The 17,466-nt window shown below is 44.7% G+C and overlaps 1 protein-coding gene across 2 annotated transcripts in view; it reads right to left on the reverse strand.

Annotated features, from left to right (window-relative positions):
- The window catches only part of MFSD10 (major facilitator superfamily domain containing 10), a 22,074-nt gene that overhangs the window by 1,266 nt on the left and 3,342 nt on the right, over positions 1-17,466 (reverse strand). The window contains exons 1-11 of one of the 2 annotated variants that reach the window (XM_026034094.1): positions 17,375-17,460; positions 15,076-15,265; positions 14,010-14,106; positions 10,014-10,117; positions 9,173-9,331; positions 7,404-7,592; positions 3,873-3,981; positions 3,368-3,479; positions 1,849-1,957; positions 867-957; positions 157-204 (exon numbers count right to left, since the gene is read on the reverse strand). In XM_026034094.1, the coding sequence (XP_025889879.1) occupies positions 157-204; positions 867-957; positions 1,849-1,957; positions 3,368-3,479; positions 3,873-3,981; positions 7,404-7,592; positions 9,173-9,331; positions 10,014-10,117; positions 14,010-14,106; positions 15,076-15,246 (1,189 nt within the window). In that variant the 5' untranslated portion in view covers positions 15,247-15,265; positions 17,375-17,460. Of the gene's footprint in view, positions 1-156; positions 205-866; positions 958-1,848; positions 1,958-3,367; positions 3,480-3,872; positions 3,982-7,403; positions 7,593-9,172; positions 9,332-10,013; positions 10,118-14,009; positions 14,107-15,075; positions 15,266-17,374; positions 17,461-17,466 lie in introns of those variants that run through there. The other variant, XM_026034095.1, reaches the window with a different exon arrangement.

Consider the following 17,466-nt stretch of genomic DNA (forward strand, 5'->3'; position numbering starts at 1 on the left):
CCCCCCCATGTACATGCACACACACACACGTGAATGCACACGCGTATATACACACACACACACACAGAGCACTGTGCCACACGCGGCTGCTGGTCCCTGTCACCAGCTCCTTTGTCAGGCTGATGCTGCCCCTCAAACAAGAAAGGTGCCACTCACCGTAGCCCGACACCACTGCTGACAAGCAGGGGATGACGACAGCAGCAGCTAGAAAAATCCACAAAAGAGCCCGTCAGTGACCACCGGAAAGCTCAACCGATTACGAGAGCAACAGTGCAAACCAGGCAGCCCCAGGTCGGGACTAACACAGGGAACCGCTGAGCGCTGCAGCCTGGGGCAGCCCTGGCGCCCGAGCACCAAGCCCCTCCACCGCACCCAGAGCCGCCAGGCCCCGCGCGTCTCACACCGGCCTCTCGGCGCCGGAGCCCCCAGCTCCCAGCCGGGCCTGGCTCCAAGGCACCAGGATCCGTCTGATCCCCCAAGCCTCCACAGGCGGCACCCGCTGTGCCCGGCGGGAAGCGCTCTGCGCACGGAGCAGAAGCTCCTCCGGAGGCCACGGGGCTCTCTCGGCTGAGCAGCAGCGCAGGTGCCCAGCAGCAAGGGCCGGCCCAGCCACCCAGGGGATATTTTTACCTCCAGGTAGGGTTGGGGGTGGAGGGGATGGAAGGAATAAAATCCAACTCTATCAACATGGCAGCTTCCCGCTCCAAACAGCACCAGCCGAAAAATAAACTCATTCTTGCAGATTTTATAAAAGGAGAAGTCAACCTCTGTTACTTACAGTTTGAAATTAAAGTAGATCCTCTAAGTGGAGTGATTTAAACTATGAAGCAAAGGCCTTTACACTTAGCTTGTATTTCAGTGCTCACCAAAAGAGTACAGCAACAGCCCAGCCCCCAGCATGGTGACGTTGGCCGCCCAGCCGATGAGCAGGAAGGCCGGAACCAGCAGCATCATGGCCTGCAACGGGACAGAGCCGCCCCACGGGGTGAGTCGGGCCCGTGCAGCCACCCCGGGGACCCGGCCGCGCTGCCCCCAGGAGCGACCCGGGCGTCCCACCGCCTCCCGCGGCTGCGGCTCTCTGGCCAGGGCAGCTCCGGCAGCAGCAGCCAGGGCTGGTCATGCTGAGGGAAATGCCTGCAGAGGGGAAATGCTTTCTGCAGGTCACCTGTGGCACTGGCTGCTCCTGCCTTTGCTCTTTGTGTGGCCATGTGCAGTTAAGGAGCTACTGCTGGGCTTCTCCATCCCCTCCATCCGAAGGGATGGAAAACTGCAGGGCAGCAGAGTGGCCTCCTCTGCTTTGCCTCCCCCGCCCTGAGGGATGCTGAGGGCTACTTCTGTCAGCCCCTCTGGAGCTCTCCCAGGCCCCAGTCTTGGAGCCAAGAGGATAAAATGGAAGGAGGAGAGGGAGGAAGGGGAAGGGCACTGCAAAGCCCCAGGCACGAAGAACAGAACCACACTGTGTCTCATGCCGCGTGCCTAGGCTCCGGTCATCCCCGCAGCTTTCACAGGGAATGGCCCCCTGCAGCTCAGGGGGTTCCTACTTGCTGATAGTTTCAGTATCTGTACTGCAAGAGAAGTCACTAAACCAAAGCTACAATCTTCACAGCATTTTTTAGCCCTTCTACTTGTGCAGACGCTCACCCTGCAGCACAGATATCTATGAAGAACTTAGAGTTTCAATAATATCTTGAAGCCGTTTAACTGTATGAGCTGGAAACGTCTTTTGATTTGACAAGTAGAGCTGTAGCCTCCAAGCGCCCTTCATAGCCCCTCGGGCTGAAAATTATCACATCAAATTTGAGGGGGAAAAGGAAAACAAGAATGCAAATTTTTAACTTTTTTTTTTACCGTTTTTACAGCTCTGATTTCATTTCCTGGCTTGATGCGGCGAGCGTAGCCTCCCTGGACCACAGCCATTATTATTCCAATGAAGAAAAACATCTTGCCCTGCTGCATGCTAGAGGGGAGGCAAAAGCACAGCTCAGAGTCACGCACAAAGCATTCCAGCCTGGATTTATAGGGTCAGCCTGGACCTTTTCCTAACAACAGAGATAAAACGCAGTTAGGTTCTCACACGAGCAGTGCAACATTCTTCTCGTGCAGACCCCCGTTCCCGTGGCAGGCAGGCAGTGCGGAGAGGGAGCAGGGCTGTCTGCCTCCCAGGGCAGCAGGAGTCCTGGCAAACGCTGCCCTGGCCGCTTTACCTGCGCCCGAGTCGTTCGTGGAACCACAGAGATCCTAAGGCTGGACGGGACCTTCGGAGCTGGTCCAACCCAGCCCATCCAGAGCAGCTCTGCCCTGTGCGGCAGCCGCCTGCGCGGGAACCATTCCCTATCCAGGAACAAGTGCTCTGCTTCTCAGTGCAAAAAGAAGCGTTTCTCAACAAGAGAGTTGAAAAGGAATTGCCACCACTCACGCAGAGCTGGATCAAAGGTCCAAGGCCAAACATAGCTCGGGGTGACAGGGGCCCTGGGAAGCAGCGTCTCCCCCAGCATAAACCCACCTTCCCTGAAGTATTTCTGCCCATCTCCCTTGCCCAGCGACGTGGGCATTCCCAGCTCAGACTCCTCTCCTCCCTGGCCAGCTTGCTTGTCACAAAGCCTGTTATAAATGCACATCTCCCTGCGTGGCTCTCTGGAATGCTGCGGGGAAGCAGCCTCCACACGGAGGAGGACGTGGCCCTGACGCACACGTACTAGTTAAGCTGCTATCGTGGCTTAACTCTCTGTAACCAAAGACAGGGAGAGAGGAGACAAACATCCCAAAAATTACCCAAAGGGAAGGATAGGGAACCGAGCTGCCAGGTCATGTTCCCAGCTGGAGAGGTGACAGCAGAAATACCTCCAGCTGAGCCACTTTGAGGGGCTGCTGCTCTGCTTCTCCCCTAGAGCTTGGCTAAAGGGGACACAGCTGCACGGGGCCAGGGCCACATTCCTCACACAGCCACGGCACACACAGTCACACCGCTCACCCTCAGCCCTTCTTGAGCTTCCAGATTTGTTCAGATACTGAAAGATGCTTCTAGGAGTGAGGAGAAAAGGTTCTCTCCCCAATAAGTCCCACCAGCCCAGCAATAACATTTCCAGGTTCTTTAGTTTGATCCCTGTGTAGTGATTTTCTCTCTAGGTGCTTGGAGTTGAATATGCAACAAACATTTCATATTGTGAGAGAAAGTATGCATGTTTTCTTTAATTCTTCCTAGGAAGCCCATCTGTAATTGAACAAAATATTGTTTTCTTATTTTTTTAGTTGATTATTACTAATCTCTTAAAGCTACTCTTGAAAATAAATGAAGAGGCCTTAAATTAATCTTTTGGAAAATATCCTAGAGAAAGTATAAAACATTTATCTTCCACGCACGCTGTACCTGCTGAACTGGAACCTCTGGTGAGTTAGAAAACTCAAGGTGTACTCCAGACCAGAAAACAGGAAGAGGTAGAGGAAATAAGCCAGGCCCAGGGTTTTGAGATTCTGAAGGTCTATTTAAAAAAAGAAAGAAAAAATGTGATATTTTCCAAGCATCACTAAAATATATAACAGCAAAGAAAAAAATATATAGGGAAAAAGTCTTACCTCAGATGCTCATTTTAAAAAACACACACACGAAACACAAAATAGATTCCGATAGACTCCCTCTTATGACAAGAGGAGGGCCAAAAACCACTGATCTTTGTCCCTGTGACACCCTCTTCCCACTGCACCCATCTAGGCCCTCTGTCTCACATTGTCACCTGTCTCAGGACAGGTACATAAATATTTGAAACATTTAAAATGACTATCTGTATTCTCTTTACTGCCCTGAAATGTCACGTTCAGAACTGTGCCACACACAGACGCATGCAGTCTGAGCAAAGAGCCCAGCTCACACTTACTCTTTGCTGAAGGGGAGTCTCTTCCTCGGGTAACTGCAGAGAACTGGAATAAAGCCAAAGGACTGAGCAGGTCAACTGCAGCCTGAAATCCGGACGTCACTGAGGAGACCTAATGACACAAAGAAATGTGAGTGTTTCAAAGCTGAGGCAATGAACACTGCACGGAATTGGCGGTAACAGCCAAAAAATTCCTGTACCTAGGTAAATTATCTGAGATGAAACAAGCTAACTGGTGCTGGGGTGTGAATTACTGCCGATAACATCCCAGGCTTTCTGAGTGCACAACTGGTGCCAATGCTATCCCTAGCAGCTTTCACTGAGAAGGGAAACAGGCTCTTCCCTGTTATTAAACTGTCTTAAAAAGAGAGGACGCTCATTTTCCATGGAAATAGGTTGAAGGTGACTTTATTGAGTTAACTTTAACCCTCATCCCTTCTGTCTGCGAATATTTGCTGTATAAATAATGGCACATCTGCCTGCAACGTGAAGCTGAGGATTTGCCTGTGTCACAGGTCTGAGAACAGCATTCACAGCATATTGGGGAACTGCCTGCTTTGATACTCATGCTTCCTTTCACCAGCCAGTGACAACTGCTGGGGAAGCAAAGAAAACATCAGTTATAGAGATTTTGCTCAGCTTCATCATGTGCAGCTTTTTAAAAAGAAAATATTTCCTAGCAGTCCTGATCTTTGTGCTTCTTGCATTTCTGTTATTCTAGTGACATTCTTGCTGCTCCTCATCAAAATAGTGCTTAGCAGATGCTTGTACTAGACTATATTAAATATACTATACTAATTAATTTTTTTAAATTTACTCATTTTTTTCAGTCCATTTTATTTTTCAGGAAAAATAAAGAAAATAAAGAAGCAGAAATAGTATCTAAGGAAATAATTCATTTTGAAGTGGGAGAGTTGAGGCTGACACTTCACATGACAGTCACAAAAAGAGATAAAACAGACTCAGGAATCCTCAGTAACAATACCCAGTATTTCACATCTTCAAAGAGCCGCACAGGTTTCCCTGAGGAACTTCCCTCTCATCCTCTCTCATCTGAGAGAGGCAGCGACCCCCCTGTGCCGTTTAGGCAAGTCCTCCAGCTGCTGCTGCACAGATCAAAGGGATGGGGCAGGGAATTTATTCCCTCTTCCACCCCATCTATTGCCGAGACTTTCCCAGCAGCTTCCTCATGCTCCTGGGCAGCTCTGCAGCAGGACTTCCCGGAGCGGTCTCAGCATTCCCAGCTCCTGACAAGGCTTACACAGCAGGGCACAGATCATGCCAAGTTCCTCAGGAAGGTTTGCCAGCAATAAAAACATTATTTAGTGTGCACAGGTTTTGAATTACCTTCCACGCAGACAAGACCGATCATAGGTTGGTCTGTAGAATTTGTCTTCCATCAATATTTATATTATCTTCTACTGCTATCTCTGCACCAGAAAGTGATTTAGAAGCAACTTCATCCACTGACTGCTACCTTTGTTTTTGAACTGACCAAAGCTTTTCAATACTCCCAAACAATAAAGTTACACGGTCAGCTTCCATGAATGTCATTAATTATACACAGGTTCAAAATCATCAGTCTCTAACATGTATTTAATCTCTATGCTTCTAATTTAGCATTCAGAAGTTTAGTTTTACTTTATGATCATTTCAAGCACTCCAAACAACGGCCCTACCCTCACAGTAACACAAAACACTGCTCCTCCCTTTGCACAAGGGGTTTTTCAGCCCCCTCACACAAATCCAGAGTCTCTCACAGTGTAAAAATACAGGTCTCAAGTTACTTTCTGAGAAACTTGGGGAATTACTAAAAAGGGGGACCAAGGACAGCAAAGAACTCTCTCCGCTTTGGATGACACCCCAGCCCTGCTCCTCCTGCCCCACTTCTCCTTCCCCTTCCTACAAGTTAACTCCAGCTCAAACAAACATGAAATACTCTTCGCTAGAGTGGAAAGAAGAGTGAAATCATCACAAGGATATCATGAGAACACAACATATTTCAGGGAAACAGATGTCTGATCCCACTGGCACATCATTCTACCGGTTATCATGACAATTTGCACTCTTTTTACAGCTTTGTCCTTCCACCACATCCATTCCTACTCCAGGATCACCTGCTCCAGCTCAGCTCAGCGGAGTTTTGGAAAGGCAGCCAAAATATCTGCCTTTGTCCTGTCATCCAGACACCAGGAAAACTGCTCCCTGTCCCCTCAGAAACGGTGAGGAGAAGCCTCGGATGCCTGGCAGCCCATTGCAAACACCTCAGAGCACATAAATCACATGGGATGACTCCCCAGATGCCAAAGGGCAGGAAACAGCACAGAGGCACCAAACACTGACACTGATAATCAGAGGAAGCTCTGAGGTCAGGAAAAAAAATTCACTATCTCATCAGCAATTAAGCACCTTGTGTATTTTGCACGACTGGGACCTGGTTGCATGGCTTTGAGTCATAAATCCACCCCATAAAATACCTGCTGCTGCACCCAGGTAGAGCCCAGGACAGCAGGGACAGTGCACTCACTCTCCTATGAAAACTCAAACCTACTGAGCAACATGGACTAGTTTATCAGAATTCTCGAGAGTTCCTTGCACATTCCTAAAAGATCCTGAAGTCTTCTCATTTTTTCAGAGCCATACAGCAAAAGTAGAATTACTTTTAGAATATAAAACAGTCTGCAGTACCTCCTTACATCAGCAGGTTGTCACCATAAGAGTGAGCAGCTCTAACCAAGAACAAGGTTTAGTTTTATTTGAAATGTTTAGAAACAGCCCAATAGGAAAGGGGAACAGATAGTGAGTGAAAGGGCTGTAAAAATATAATTGCAGTGCTTGGGAAGTATACATGAGCAACCAGTTCCACATGAGACATGCAGCTGGGAAACACTCAGGCAGATCTCGAGCTCTGCCTGGGCTGGCCCACCCCAGACAGAAGCTTCCTGAACACTCAGGAAAAAACAGTCCCAGTGCTGGTGAATGGATTCTCCAAATCCAGAAAGCCACTGAATCATAGCAGATCTTGTGTATTTGGAAAACAGCAGTTTGGAGATTGGAAGTGTTTGCTACATTAGTGTTCAGATAAATCAAGTATAAGCAAGATAATGATTAAGAAAACTGCTAGCATATACTGGCTAGCTGGAAGAAAAATCCATGGATGGAAGCACTTTCTGGATTGGCTGAAATTCTTCTTCAGGGGAGCCACTGTGATCATAGCTCAATGTTCACCTTCTCCCTCCCAGGTTCTCCTCAGCTTTTTAGAAATTCAAACCTAATGTACCAAAACCAGCAATTAAGTAGCTGTGTTAACTATATACATTTCTTATGCTACTCTGGGCTAGAAGATAGGATTGCCATAAAATCACTACACGTTATTATCATCACCTTAGAAAGAGCTAAAGCTCAGTCCCAAGAATAAGTTAAATTTCTGGGATATTGACCCAAACCCCTTGCTTATTTCTTCCAGTTCTTCGGCATTTCTCAAATCCTGGCCCTGCTTGCAAGAAACACAAATCTCCAGATTGTTCCATTTACCCGTTTTCCTTTGGGGAGTGTCTCTGGAAGCAGGAAGAAGATGAAAATTAAGTCAGCCACAGCAAATGTGAGTGCTAGCAGCGCTGAACGAAGGAAGAAAACTTCTCCTTTCTCTGCCTCCATGGCGAGGTAGGCTCCAATCATGGGACCCAAGGTAAAACCAAGGGAGAAAGCAACACCGATCATTGCCTGCAGGGATAAAGTGAACACTGACATGTAGTTTTAGACATTGGCTTATTCAGGTTGCTCAGTTCTCAAACTGTTCTCAAAAATTTGGATCTCCTGGTATTTGTCTATGGAAATACAACCAAAGCAAAATATGTAGCCCCCCTGAGGAAGCAAGGAGAGCACTACAAAGGGCATTAAGTAGGAAAAAAAATAATCTATAACTATCCCTTTTTAATTACTGACTAGGCAGGAAAGGGACAGTGCCAGACTGAAACATAGTGAAGGGATATCCAGGGATCCTCCTTTATCATGTGGTTATGAGCAAAAGGGGAATAACGATTCTCTTACCTCAGGGATTACTCAGCCAGCAGTTCTAAAGATCCTTCAGCCATAGGATAAACTTTTACAGTGTAAAGCTGTTTGGAGAAGAGTGGACAGGACCACAGAAGGAATTCACAGTGATGTCTATAGCTCCTAAAATGCTTTAGCAATTTCAGAATCTAGGAATATGTGTCTGACAGAAGAGATAGCCTGAAGCTAGTGCAGATGATGAAGAGAATCTGTTAGCTCACTATTAAACCAGCATATATCAAGGTATAATTTGCAGGCACTAGATGGGAACTAAAAAGAACACTGATTTGACTCATCCTCCATGAGCTTGCTTAAGAACAAAACAGTCTTGGATCTGGCTCATTTTCTGAAAGAGACATTCAGAGATGTATATTCACTCTTTCCAGGACATTCTCACTCTGCTTTGCAAGGAGGTAAATGGAGGGAAGAAAGAGCTCGGCCATATGAGCTAACCAACAAGTAAGCCACTAAGCTGCTTTTTCTCCATCCCTAAAAATAGGCCATGACCCATTTTATTTACTAATGTGGTATGTCTACCATAAATAAAAATAAATTTTGTCTCACCAGAACTATAATAAATTGCTTGGAAAATTAACTAATACTATAAAATCTAAAGCTTTCCTCTCCCTGGAAGCAGCTGATCCACCAAATGGTTTATAACAATTTGGTAGTAGAAGTTTGGGCTGCAGAGGTTTTATAGAATAAAAATAGATATATAAATAAAATCAAACTGCAACCCTCAAGCCAAGTTCAGTCTGCAGAGTGCTTCAATCTGGCCCACTGCCCTTCAGAGGAGGCAAGGGCAGAAGTCCCTTCTGCTCCCTCAGCCACGTGGGTCACGTGCTGGGCAGCATCCCGGGAGAACAGCAGGCACGTGACAAACCTGCTACACTTGCCCAGCTTGGGAAGGTGCCTATAACTAGGTGCCAGCTGCCAAAATTGGGCCCTTCTGAGGTAAAAGATCCTTCAGTTTCCTCAGTTGTTATGATCAGGAACACAGTTATCACCAGGAGTAACAGTTATAACAGTTTTACAAGTTATTTTCCACCTCTAGGGCATCTGCATTTTGCTTATAAGTAGAAGTGATAAGGATATGAAGTCAGAGTTGACCAGCAAAATGATCTGGCATCTTTTCAAAAGCAAGATACTGCAGGAAGTCATGTTTTCAGTGGATCAGGGAAGATAGTTTGAGCACTTGAAATCAATTAAAAGATGGGCAGTGATCCAAGCACTCACCAAGGTGCACTCACCATGCCCTTGCTCCGCGCCTTTGGAGAGTGCAGGTCAGCAATGATAGCTGTGGAAAGGCTGACATTCCCTTTGCTTATTCCACCTATGATCCTGGAGAGAAGAAAAATGCCGAAAGTCCGAGAGGCAGCCCACAGTGCATACGATGCTATTAAACCCATCTGCAGAAGCAAGAAAGGGTTCTTTTATAAAGCATAGCAAATTTCATCTTATTTTTCCACATTTTCCAGATATACATTTGCGGAAGAAGATATTCTGTTTGGTTTTTTTTTCCATAATAATTTATAAGTACATGTCCTTATATAATTAATTCTGAAGAACTATACAGGATTTTTATGTCTAATGTTGCCAAGATCCACCACGTATGTGTACATCTGCTCTGTACTGCTTCTAGAACTCCACCTTCTGCCTAACAACACAGAAAACTGCTTAAAAAATGCTCATTTTCATAACAAATGCTTGCAGTGCTATATAGCACTTTCTAAACAAAAGTCATTAGGCACTTGGGGAACTCAAACATATAAGGATTAAGTTTAACATTTGCAAACAGCATGTCTGAAGACATGTACCTTGTGGTAAGGGCTTTGGGAAAAAAAAAACAAAAAAAGAAAAACAGGAATGTTGGTGCCTTCAAAGAACAGTTATGGACTGGAGGACCTAAGCTTAAGCACTTAGTATTGGAAATGTAGTCAAGTAACTTGTCAAGAAAAAGCCAGCAACCATCAGACCTAGAACTTTAAATTCCCCAGTCCTTTTTGCTACTGATAAGACCACAGTGAGATGCCCTTTTTAACGGCACTGCACAGTGAGATGACAGGACTAGAATCAGCACACAACACATACCACCGTCATCAGGATGACAGGTCTTCTCCCCAGGCAGTCTGACACAGCTCCAGTGAGCGGAGAGGAGAAAAACTGCAGGATGGAAAAGATGGAGCCAATCAGACCTTAAAATAAAGAAACAAATCAAATTAGACTTTTGATGTACATTTTAAAAGCACAAACAGTCAAGATATTCTAGATATATCACTCCCCCTCATGTCTCTAAAACATATCCACAATTAAAGAACTGCTACAAAGAACAATTTTTTCTCTGAAACCACCTACCCTCAAAACACATCTTACACTCTTATTTAACTGAGGGGACAAATACACAGACAGACCAGAAAAACATGGATAAACTCAATAATTCACTGATTCACTCATCAGTGAGAAGGGAGTTTCAAACTCACTGATTATAATGAAGATTCTCCAAAGTTTCCCTGACTGACAACTTATGTGTTCTGTTCCCCATATGGAAATAATACAGTTTTAAAGTCATAGTCCTTTTAATTTTTTTTTTTTCATTGTTTGAACCTGATTCTGTCACATTTAGCTACTCTTTCCTTCTTGTCATGGGAGGAAGAACATAAGGGCTGCTGTTACTAAGACACACTAAGAGGTAGGAGTAACTTAACAGACTGCAGAATTTTTTGAAATCTGCCTCCTACCTCTATGATCCTTAATTCTTCTTTTCTCTTGCCATTTCTAGCTTCATGTACTTGATAGTTTGCATTACACTATCAAACAAGCAGGCAAAAAGATGCCTTACTATTACGCTGGCTTTTTTTTTTTTTTTTTGAAGAAAAACTGGATTATACAATACAGATCACTCAGCAATCAGTGCTAATCAAAGCAGATCAGTAGTTCTGCTCCTTAAAGGGTGGCAGGATACTGATACTAAATACTTAGGGGAGAACAGTTGCTTAGAGCAGCCCAGAAGTCCAGAAAACTGCAAAAATTTGCAGATATAGTGGCAGTTTGTGTTAGTGAGAGATAAGTGTTCTTCCTTGCATTTCTAGCACTGCAACACCACCAGTCATGCCAAACACTTCATTGTCAGGGAGCAGCAATAAGGGGGTTTGCTCCACAAGGTCACACACAATCTGGACACTGTGAGCTGGTCACACACAATCAGGACTGTGCTGACAGCAGGGTCCCCTGGCAGTCCCTGCTAAAGCAAGGAGATGAATCGGTCCATGCAGGGTGATCAGTTAAGACCAGCAGGAGACAGGGCCAGAGAAAGGAAACAGGGCCACAACACACGGCTGTCCAGGGGACAAGTCACCTGCAGTGCAGATCTGCAGTCTTCCCAGGAGACAGGGCTAGAGACGGTACTGGAGACAAGACTGTATCTATCTACAGTGTAGCTCAGGCAAAGCCCAGGCCTGAACTTACATAGAGCTCCTGGGCAGGAGGTGTGTGCGAGGAGGCTGGTCAGGGCAATTAAGGTGCCCCCAGGGCCTTGGCATTGACAGGGAACGTTTCTGTCCTGAAGAAGTTGCAATCTAAGCAGAAGATACAGAGAGAGAACAGATAGATCCCACAGTGGGGAAAGCAACAATATAATCTTGCGAGTAGGTCTCTGGTCCTTTCCTATCTTCTACACTGCCAACAAAGGAACACAGACAGGAAGACAGCAGTGGCAGCCTCTGCTTAACGTCACAAGTATGACAAAACTCTTCTACTATAACAATTTAAGGTGCAGTCAGACAAGATGGGCTGAGACAACAGCTGACAGCCTCTAAAATGGCCAGTCTGTTTCCCCTGGCTTCTGCAGCCTTGCTCAGCTCTTAGGTCAGTTAATATAACTCAGCCTGGCAGGAATCTTCTGAAGTCAAACACAGGGTATATTACGTCAGCTCAGCCATTTTGTTTGCCCCCTTGTTGCCTGGTAATTAATGATCCTTCCCATCATTGCTCAATAGTTCTGCCTCTTGAGAAAAAGCAGCAAGGAATACTGGCTTCCCTTCCAAGGCAAACAGTATCTGTTTTATTTGTATGTTCTCAGGTACATGCTGTATTTTTTTCAAGCAGCGACAGGGGCAGGTAGACTTGTCTGGGAGGAGCAAGCAGATTTCTCCTTCCTCTTGAAAGCAACCGAGCCAGGTCGATGGAAATGCAGCTCCCAAGAGTAGAGGGCACAGCAGATGAAAGGACAGGCAGGAAGGTGGACACAGCTACCAGCTCCCTTCTTAAACAGTCTGTGAGATGGGGCAAAGAGGAGGCAGCAAGGCCTCAGAGGAGATGGAAAGTCATTCCCGAAGCACTAAGGAAATCCTCCTACCATTCAAAGCCAGTAATCTCACTGAAAATGTGCACAGAAACAAAAATCACATAGCAGAGAAATAGAAAAATAATTGAGAAGCTACTTAATATCTGCTATACTCAAAGAAACAACTTAAATAGTTATAATACACTCACAGTTATACATACAATAGAAATGCAATAATATAATAAAGGTTTCCTATTTGTAATTAAAAGTTTTTTGATCATCTTGGGGAAATTCTCAGCTTACTAGCAGAAGATAAACTACTGTTCCAGATAAAACTAACTCTGACACCTTCATATCATAAACTGTAATCCCAGAATTTCTTCTTACAAATTTCCAAAGCACAGAAAACCAAAAGGGCTTTTTTTATGTGTAACATGCTATATATGCTGCACTTGATTCAAACAGCATGTTCTTGTTACAGCCTACTTAACAGTCCACCCTAAAAAAGCCTCTAATCCTTTCCCAAAGGCTTAAAATTAGGTATCCTTTCCAGTGACCTGGATTTTCTACCTTACTCCTGGTGGAGCTCAGACATAGCAGTATTCTGGCAATGGCAAACGCTACTGGACATGGCAAGTCAGCAGCTGTGCCTCTTTTAGGTAATAACATTTATAAGCAGTGCTGTACTACAGCTGTCTAGCAGGCAAGCGAGACCTGAGCTCACAAGCTTCTAACTCTTACTTTGAGTAGGAGTTAGTTTGAGCTTCTAACTCCTACACTGAATGTTTCCTACTGATGGATCTCCAGTCACATGAGGATCATTTGTGAAGGGGCAGTAACTTCTGTGACTGCGCATGGTCTAACACAGCAGGCTCCCAAACCTGACAGTTTGACAGCAAGCCTGTATTTCTGAGGCAATCCAAGGAACAAATTGTGCAAGACCATAAGGTAATTCTGGTTGAACGACACTTCTGAAAATCCCCTGCTCCAACTGCTGTTCACAGGGTCAGCAAGATGGGGAGACCAGGGATGAGGTCTGAGCTTTGCTCAGTTGGATTCGAAAACCTCCTAATGCTGGAGATGCAAAAGCTCCCTGGGAAACCCATTCCACTGACTGTCCTTGCCATGAAAAGTTTCTTTTTATATCCAGTCTGACCTCTCATTTCAACTTTGTTACCTTTTGCTCACCCACCATGAACCCTGGTGTATAGTCTTGCGCTGCCTGTAGGCATTAGAAATCTGCTCTGAGGTTCAGGCTGAACAAGCCTAGCTCCCATAGCCTTGCCTCAAAGAGCAGGACTCTTCTTCATTTTGGTGGCCCAACTGAACTCAACCCAGTTTATCAAGGCCTTTCTCGAACTGAGAGGCCAAAATTGGATGCAGTTGCTCTGGATGTGGTCTAAAAGGTGCAAACAAGGTCTAACAAGGATTGTTACTTCCCTTGCCCCATTGACTGCTCAGACCAGAGTGCTGCTGGTCCCCTCTGCTAGCACAGCACACTGTTGGCTTGTGCTACTCACCAGGGCCTTTACGGCAGAGCTGCTCCTCATCCACGTGGCCAGGCTGCATCACTGCAAAGGGTTATTCCCTCCCAAGGGCAAGATTTGCCCCTGCTCAATTTCACAAACTACCTATGGGCCTGTTCCTTCCAGCCTGCTTAAGTCATTTTTATATTTGTCAAATTCCTCCTAGACTTATTACTCATGATAGAATATCATTACTCATATCAACACAGTAAATAACCTTAAAACAACAGAATTTGAGGATTTTTTTCCCCTATCAGTTTGTTTGTTTACTCTCCATACCTCCAAACAAGACGCTGTTGTATTTCCGTTCTGGAGGCATCCCAACCTTCACTGCAAACCAATCCACGCTATGTTGCAATGACGAATAGAATCCATCCTGCAACAGAGACAGCTGTTAAATAGGAGTAGGAAGACAGTTCTGCTATGCTTTGAAAATAAAACAGAATTAGATTCTAGCGACCTAGGCACTGTGTCTAGGTGAGCAGGGGGGTTGGACTAGATATCTCCAGAGGTCCCTTCCAATCTCAACCATTCACTGATTCTGTGATTTCTTCTCCACTTCTTTGTCAAGGAAACATTTCCTGGTTGATCAGTTGTCATGGACTAAGAATAGCTTAAACTATGACTACTAAAAGGCAGTTGATAATTGGATATATATGTGTGAGGGGGAGAATATGTGAAAATTAAGCTCTCAGGCAGAAGCCTAGATACTGCTAGCTGTAGCTTCTAAGGGCTGATTGTAAATTTGATACCACCTGGACTAAATAGGAGTTGCACAAGCTGTGTTCCTTCATTAACTGAAAGATTCAAGACCTGGACTATGCCTCTCCACACAGACTATTCAAGTTAGGAAAACCAGGTGCTTGGAATTCCAGAAAGAAGAAATGGTACAAAAGGAAGGGACTCGGAAGGATAAGAGGACTTAGAGAAGATGTGCTTCCTAAGAAGAAAAGCATGAGGATCTTGGTTGCAGGAAAAATACTGACAGTGGGGAGAAATCCTGGAGATCAGGGTGCGTGGTTTGATTAAGAGCCGGGATAGAAGGAAAGACAAAGGCTAGAGCTGCAATTACTGTGTGTCTGGAAAGGGCAGGAGGAAGGTGTGGGCTGCAGGAAGAATTCTCTCTTAAAGGCTGAGGCTCTTGACCTCAGCCTGTCTCTAGGGTTACAGATAGGGCTAGGGTTGGGAGATTAAAAACCAATTAAGTCCATGAACAATTTGAATGTGCTGGCTATCGTTATTCTGCCTCCACCTATTTGGTTTGTCCATGAAAAGGGATTTTTCTCCCATCTTTCCCTAAATATCTTATGCCCGGCATTTCCAGCAGGCTTTCTCTTTTACTTACCTCAGTCTTGCTATAATAATCAAGGATGGAAGGAAACAGGGGTAAGATGAGAGCGAATCCCAACAAGTCAATGAGGAGAGCCAGGAAGACAATTGTAATAACACGATTGCTGCTCTGTTCTTGCTTGTCATTGATAGAGCTCCCGTTGGTTTCTCTCTCTCTCTGGGCCATTTTTCTGGGTGTTCTGTTTCTGAAATGTTACATTTTTATCCAGTCAACATGATACTCTTTGCAGGTCTTTATCATAACAGTATCATGCTGACCCACTATTACTTTCTATAGATCTCAAAATAATAAAACGTGGATTTATTAAGATGCCGTTTTTTTCACAGGGTTTTCTTAGTCTTCAGCTCAAAACCAAGTTTGCTCTCATAAAAAACAGGCTACAAGAGCACTAAGATTAAAAGTCTATAATAGAAGAATTCCAAATAAAGTAGAGAGTTAAAAGCTTTGTTAACATACGAGAAAAGCCCATACAACTTTCCCAAAATGTTTTCAATCAGGTATTACAGCAAAATAGATTAAAAAGGGCACTCTTGATTTTGAGTCGTTACATGCAAGTAGTTGTTAGATTATACCTTCAGTATCTGCTATAATGATTGGAGTAATGTCACTAACAACAAAAAAAGGCAGATTTTCTAATTATTGCAGAGTAATGTCCTCAAGATAACTCCAGGAAAGCAACAAAATAAAGTTCTGAAACATAATATAAATATAAACACAAATATATAAAAATTTCTGGCTCAAAGTCACTGATAGGCTTTGAGCTGAGGCATAAAATAACTGATGCCGCATTTTAATTTGTCGGAAAGACTATCAGCAGAGATTCTTTGTCAATATTCTAAATAGCCCTGAAGACCTAAACGAGGATGGAGGTCATATTACTTTCAGCATTCAATAAACAAGGAAGTTCCTATCCCATGCCCATCCTGAAAAACCCGATTTCAACAGTTAACAATAACAAGGAACCTACAAATAAAGAGATTTATGAGACTCTACATTATGTCTTTATATTGCTATAAAACAGCAAAATCCCTTCCCCTGGAAACAAAACAAAAACAGAAGGTTCATTGCACTAAAACAGTAAAACAAAACAAAAAAAGAGGCGACAATTTAATCCAACTGAAAGTTAGTCAATGCCAAAATACCCACTGACTTTGATGTGTCAGAGTTGAAAATACTGAGCTTAAACACTTGAAAATATTAAAATATTTTTAATATAAATTCTATATGAGACAAGATTGGCTGTATTACATAGAAGGCACTGTAGATATAACATAACCACACTAACTGAAGAACACAGTGCTTTGTTACGCTCACCAGTAAAGCCTTTTTTTGTGACATTCTGTAGTTTCAGTTCACTAGAACCAAATCATTACTGAAGCTCAGAAACCATGAGATAAACATGGAAGAGGACCACCTGCAATCCATCTACTCAACTGTTAGCATCACACATCTGCTAGTGACCACAAGAGTTTGCTTATGGACCAGATCCTTTTATCTGGTCATCACCACTACAAACCCTTAGCATTTTTTGTTTATCCAAATGGAAGTAGCTGGAGCTCCAAAGAACCTTTTGTTTAGACAAGAAGTCCCTGGCCCTAGCTCTTTCTCTAGTCAACAGTTGACAGATGTGTTCTTTATGGCTGTTCCTACCTTGGTTTTCCCACAATCTGTTTATTCATCCAGTGAATTGTATCATTGAGCTGAACTATCAGACCATTTGGGAATTCCGTACGCAGCGTAACATCCTTTATACCTTATTCCCATTGCTCTTCCAGCTAGCGTGTGGCTTGAATCGGTTGATGCTAGCGCTGACCTTTCCCTTGGCGCAACATTTGCCCACGTGCGACTTCCCTGACGCACCATCCCAAGCTCCGCAGGCTCCTGCCTTTGTGCTCTCCCTGTTTTCTGCTGGGAAGGAAGCTACCGTGCACTTTGAAAACCCTGGCAACCCGGCACTAAAAGCAGAACACTTCAGCTCTACCGTGATGTTTGATTTCTGCGAGAAGTGCTCTGAACCGGGGCCAGATTTTCCACTTAGGGAAGTTGCTTCTTCAGACGCTGAGTGTTTGTGTCCAGGGATACTCTGTCCCCCCTCCTTCTCCCTAAGGATCCCCTTGGGTTCCTTCCTCGGGGTCTTCCCGGCTTCCCTGCACACTCCGTGCTCGCTGGGCTGTCCTGGTGGTGACTCCAACGGAACCTGCCCAGATGCATCCTCACCGCAGACAACTTCATCCTCCTGGATTCGTCTCCCCGCCACCCTCAGTGCTCCCGAGTCTCCCAGGTCTGGCTTTACCTGCTAAGCCGTGGGAAGACTGCTCCGGCTCCTTAGTAGAGTCCTGATGTGGGCCAAAAGCAGGATTTTCAATTTAAAAGAATAATAGATTT

This window comes from Nothoprocta perdicaria, unplaced genomic scaffold (genome assembly GCF_003342845.1).
Source record: "Nothoprocta perdicaria isolate Ctin4 unplaced genomic scaffold, notPer1 scaffold_14, whole genome shotgun sequence".
Taxonomy (NCBI): domain Eukaryota; kingdom Metazoa; phylum Chordata; class Aves; order Tinamiformes; family Tinamidae; genus Nothoprocta; species Nothoprocta perdicaria.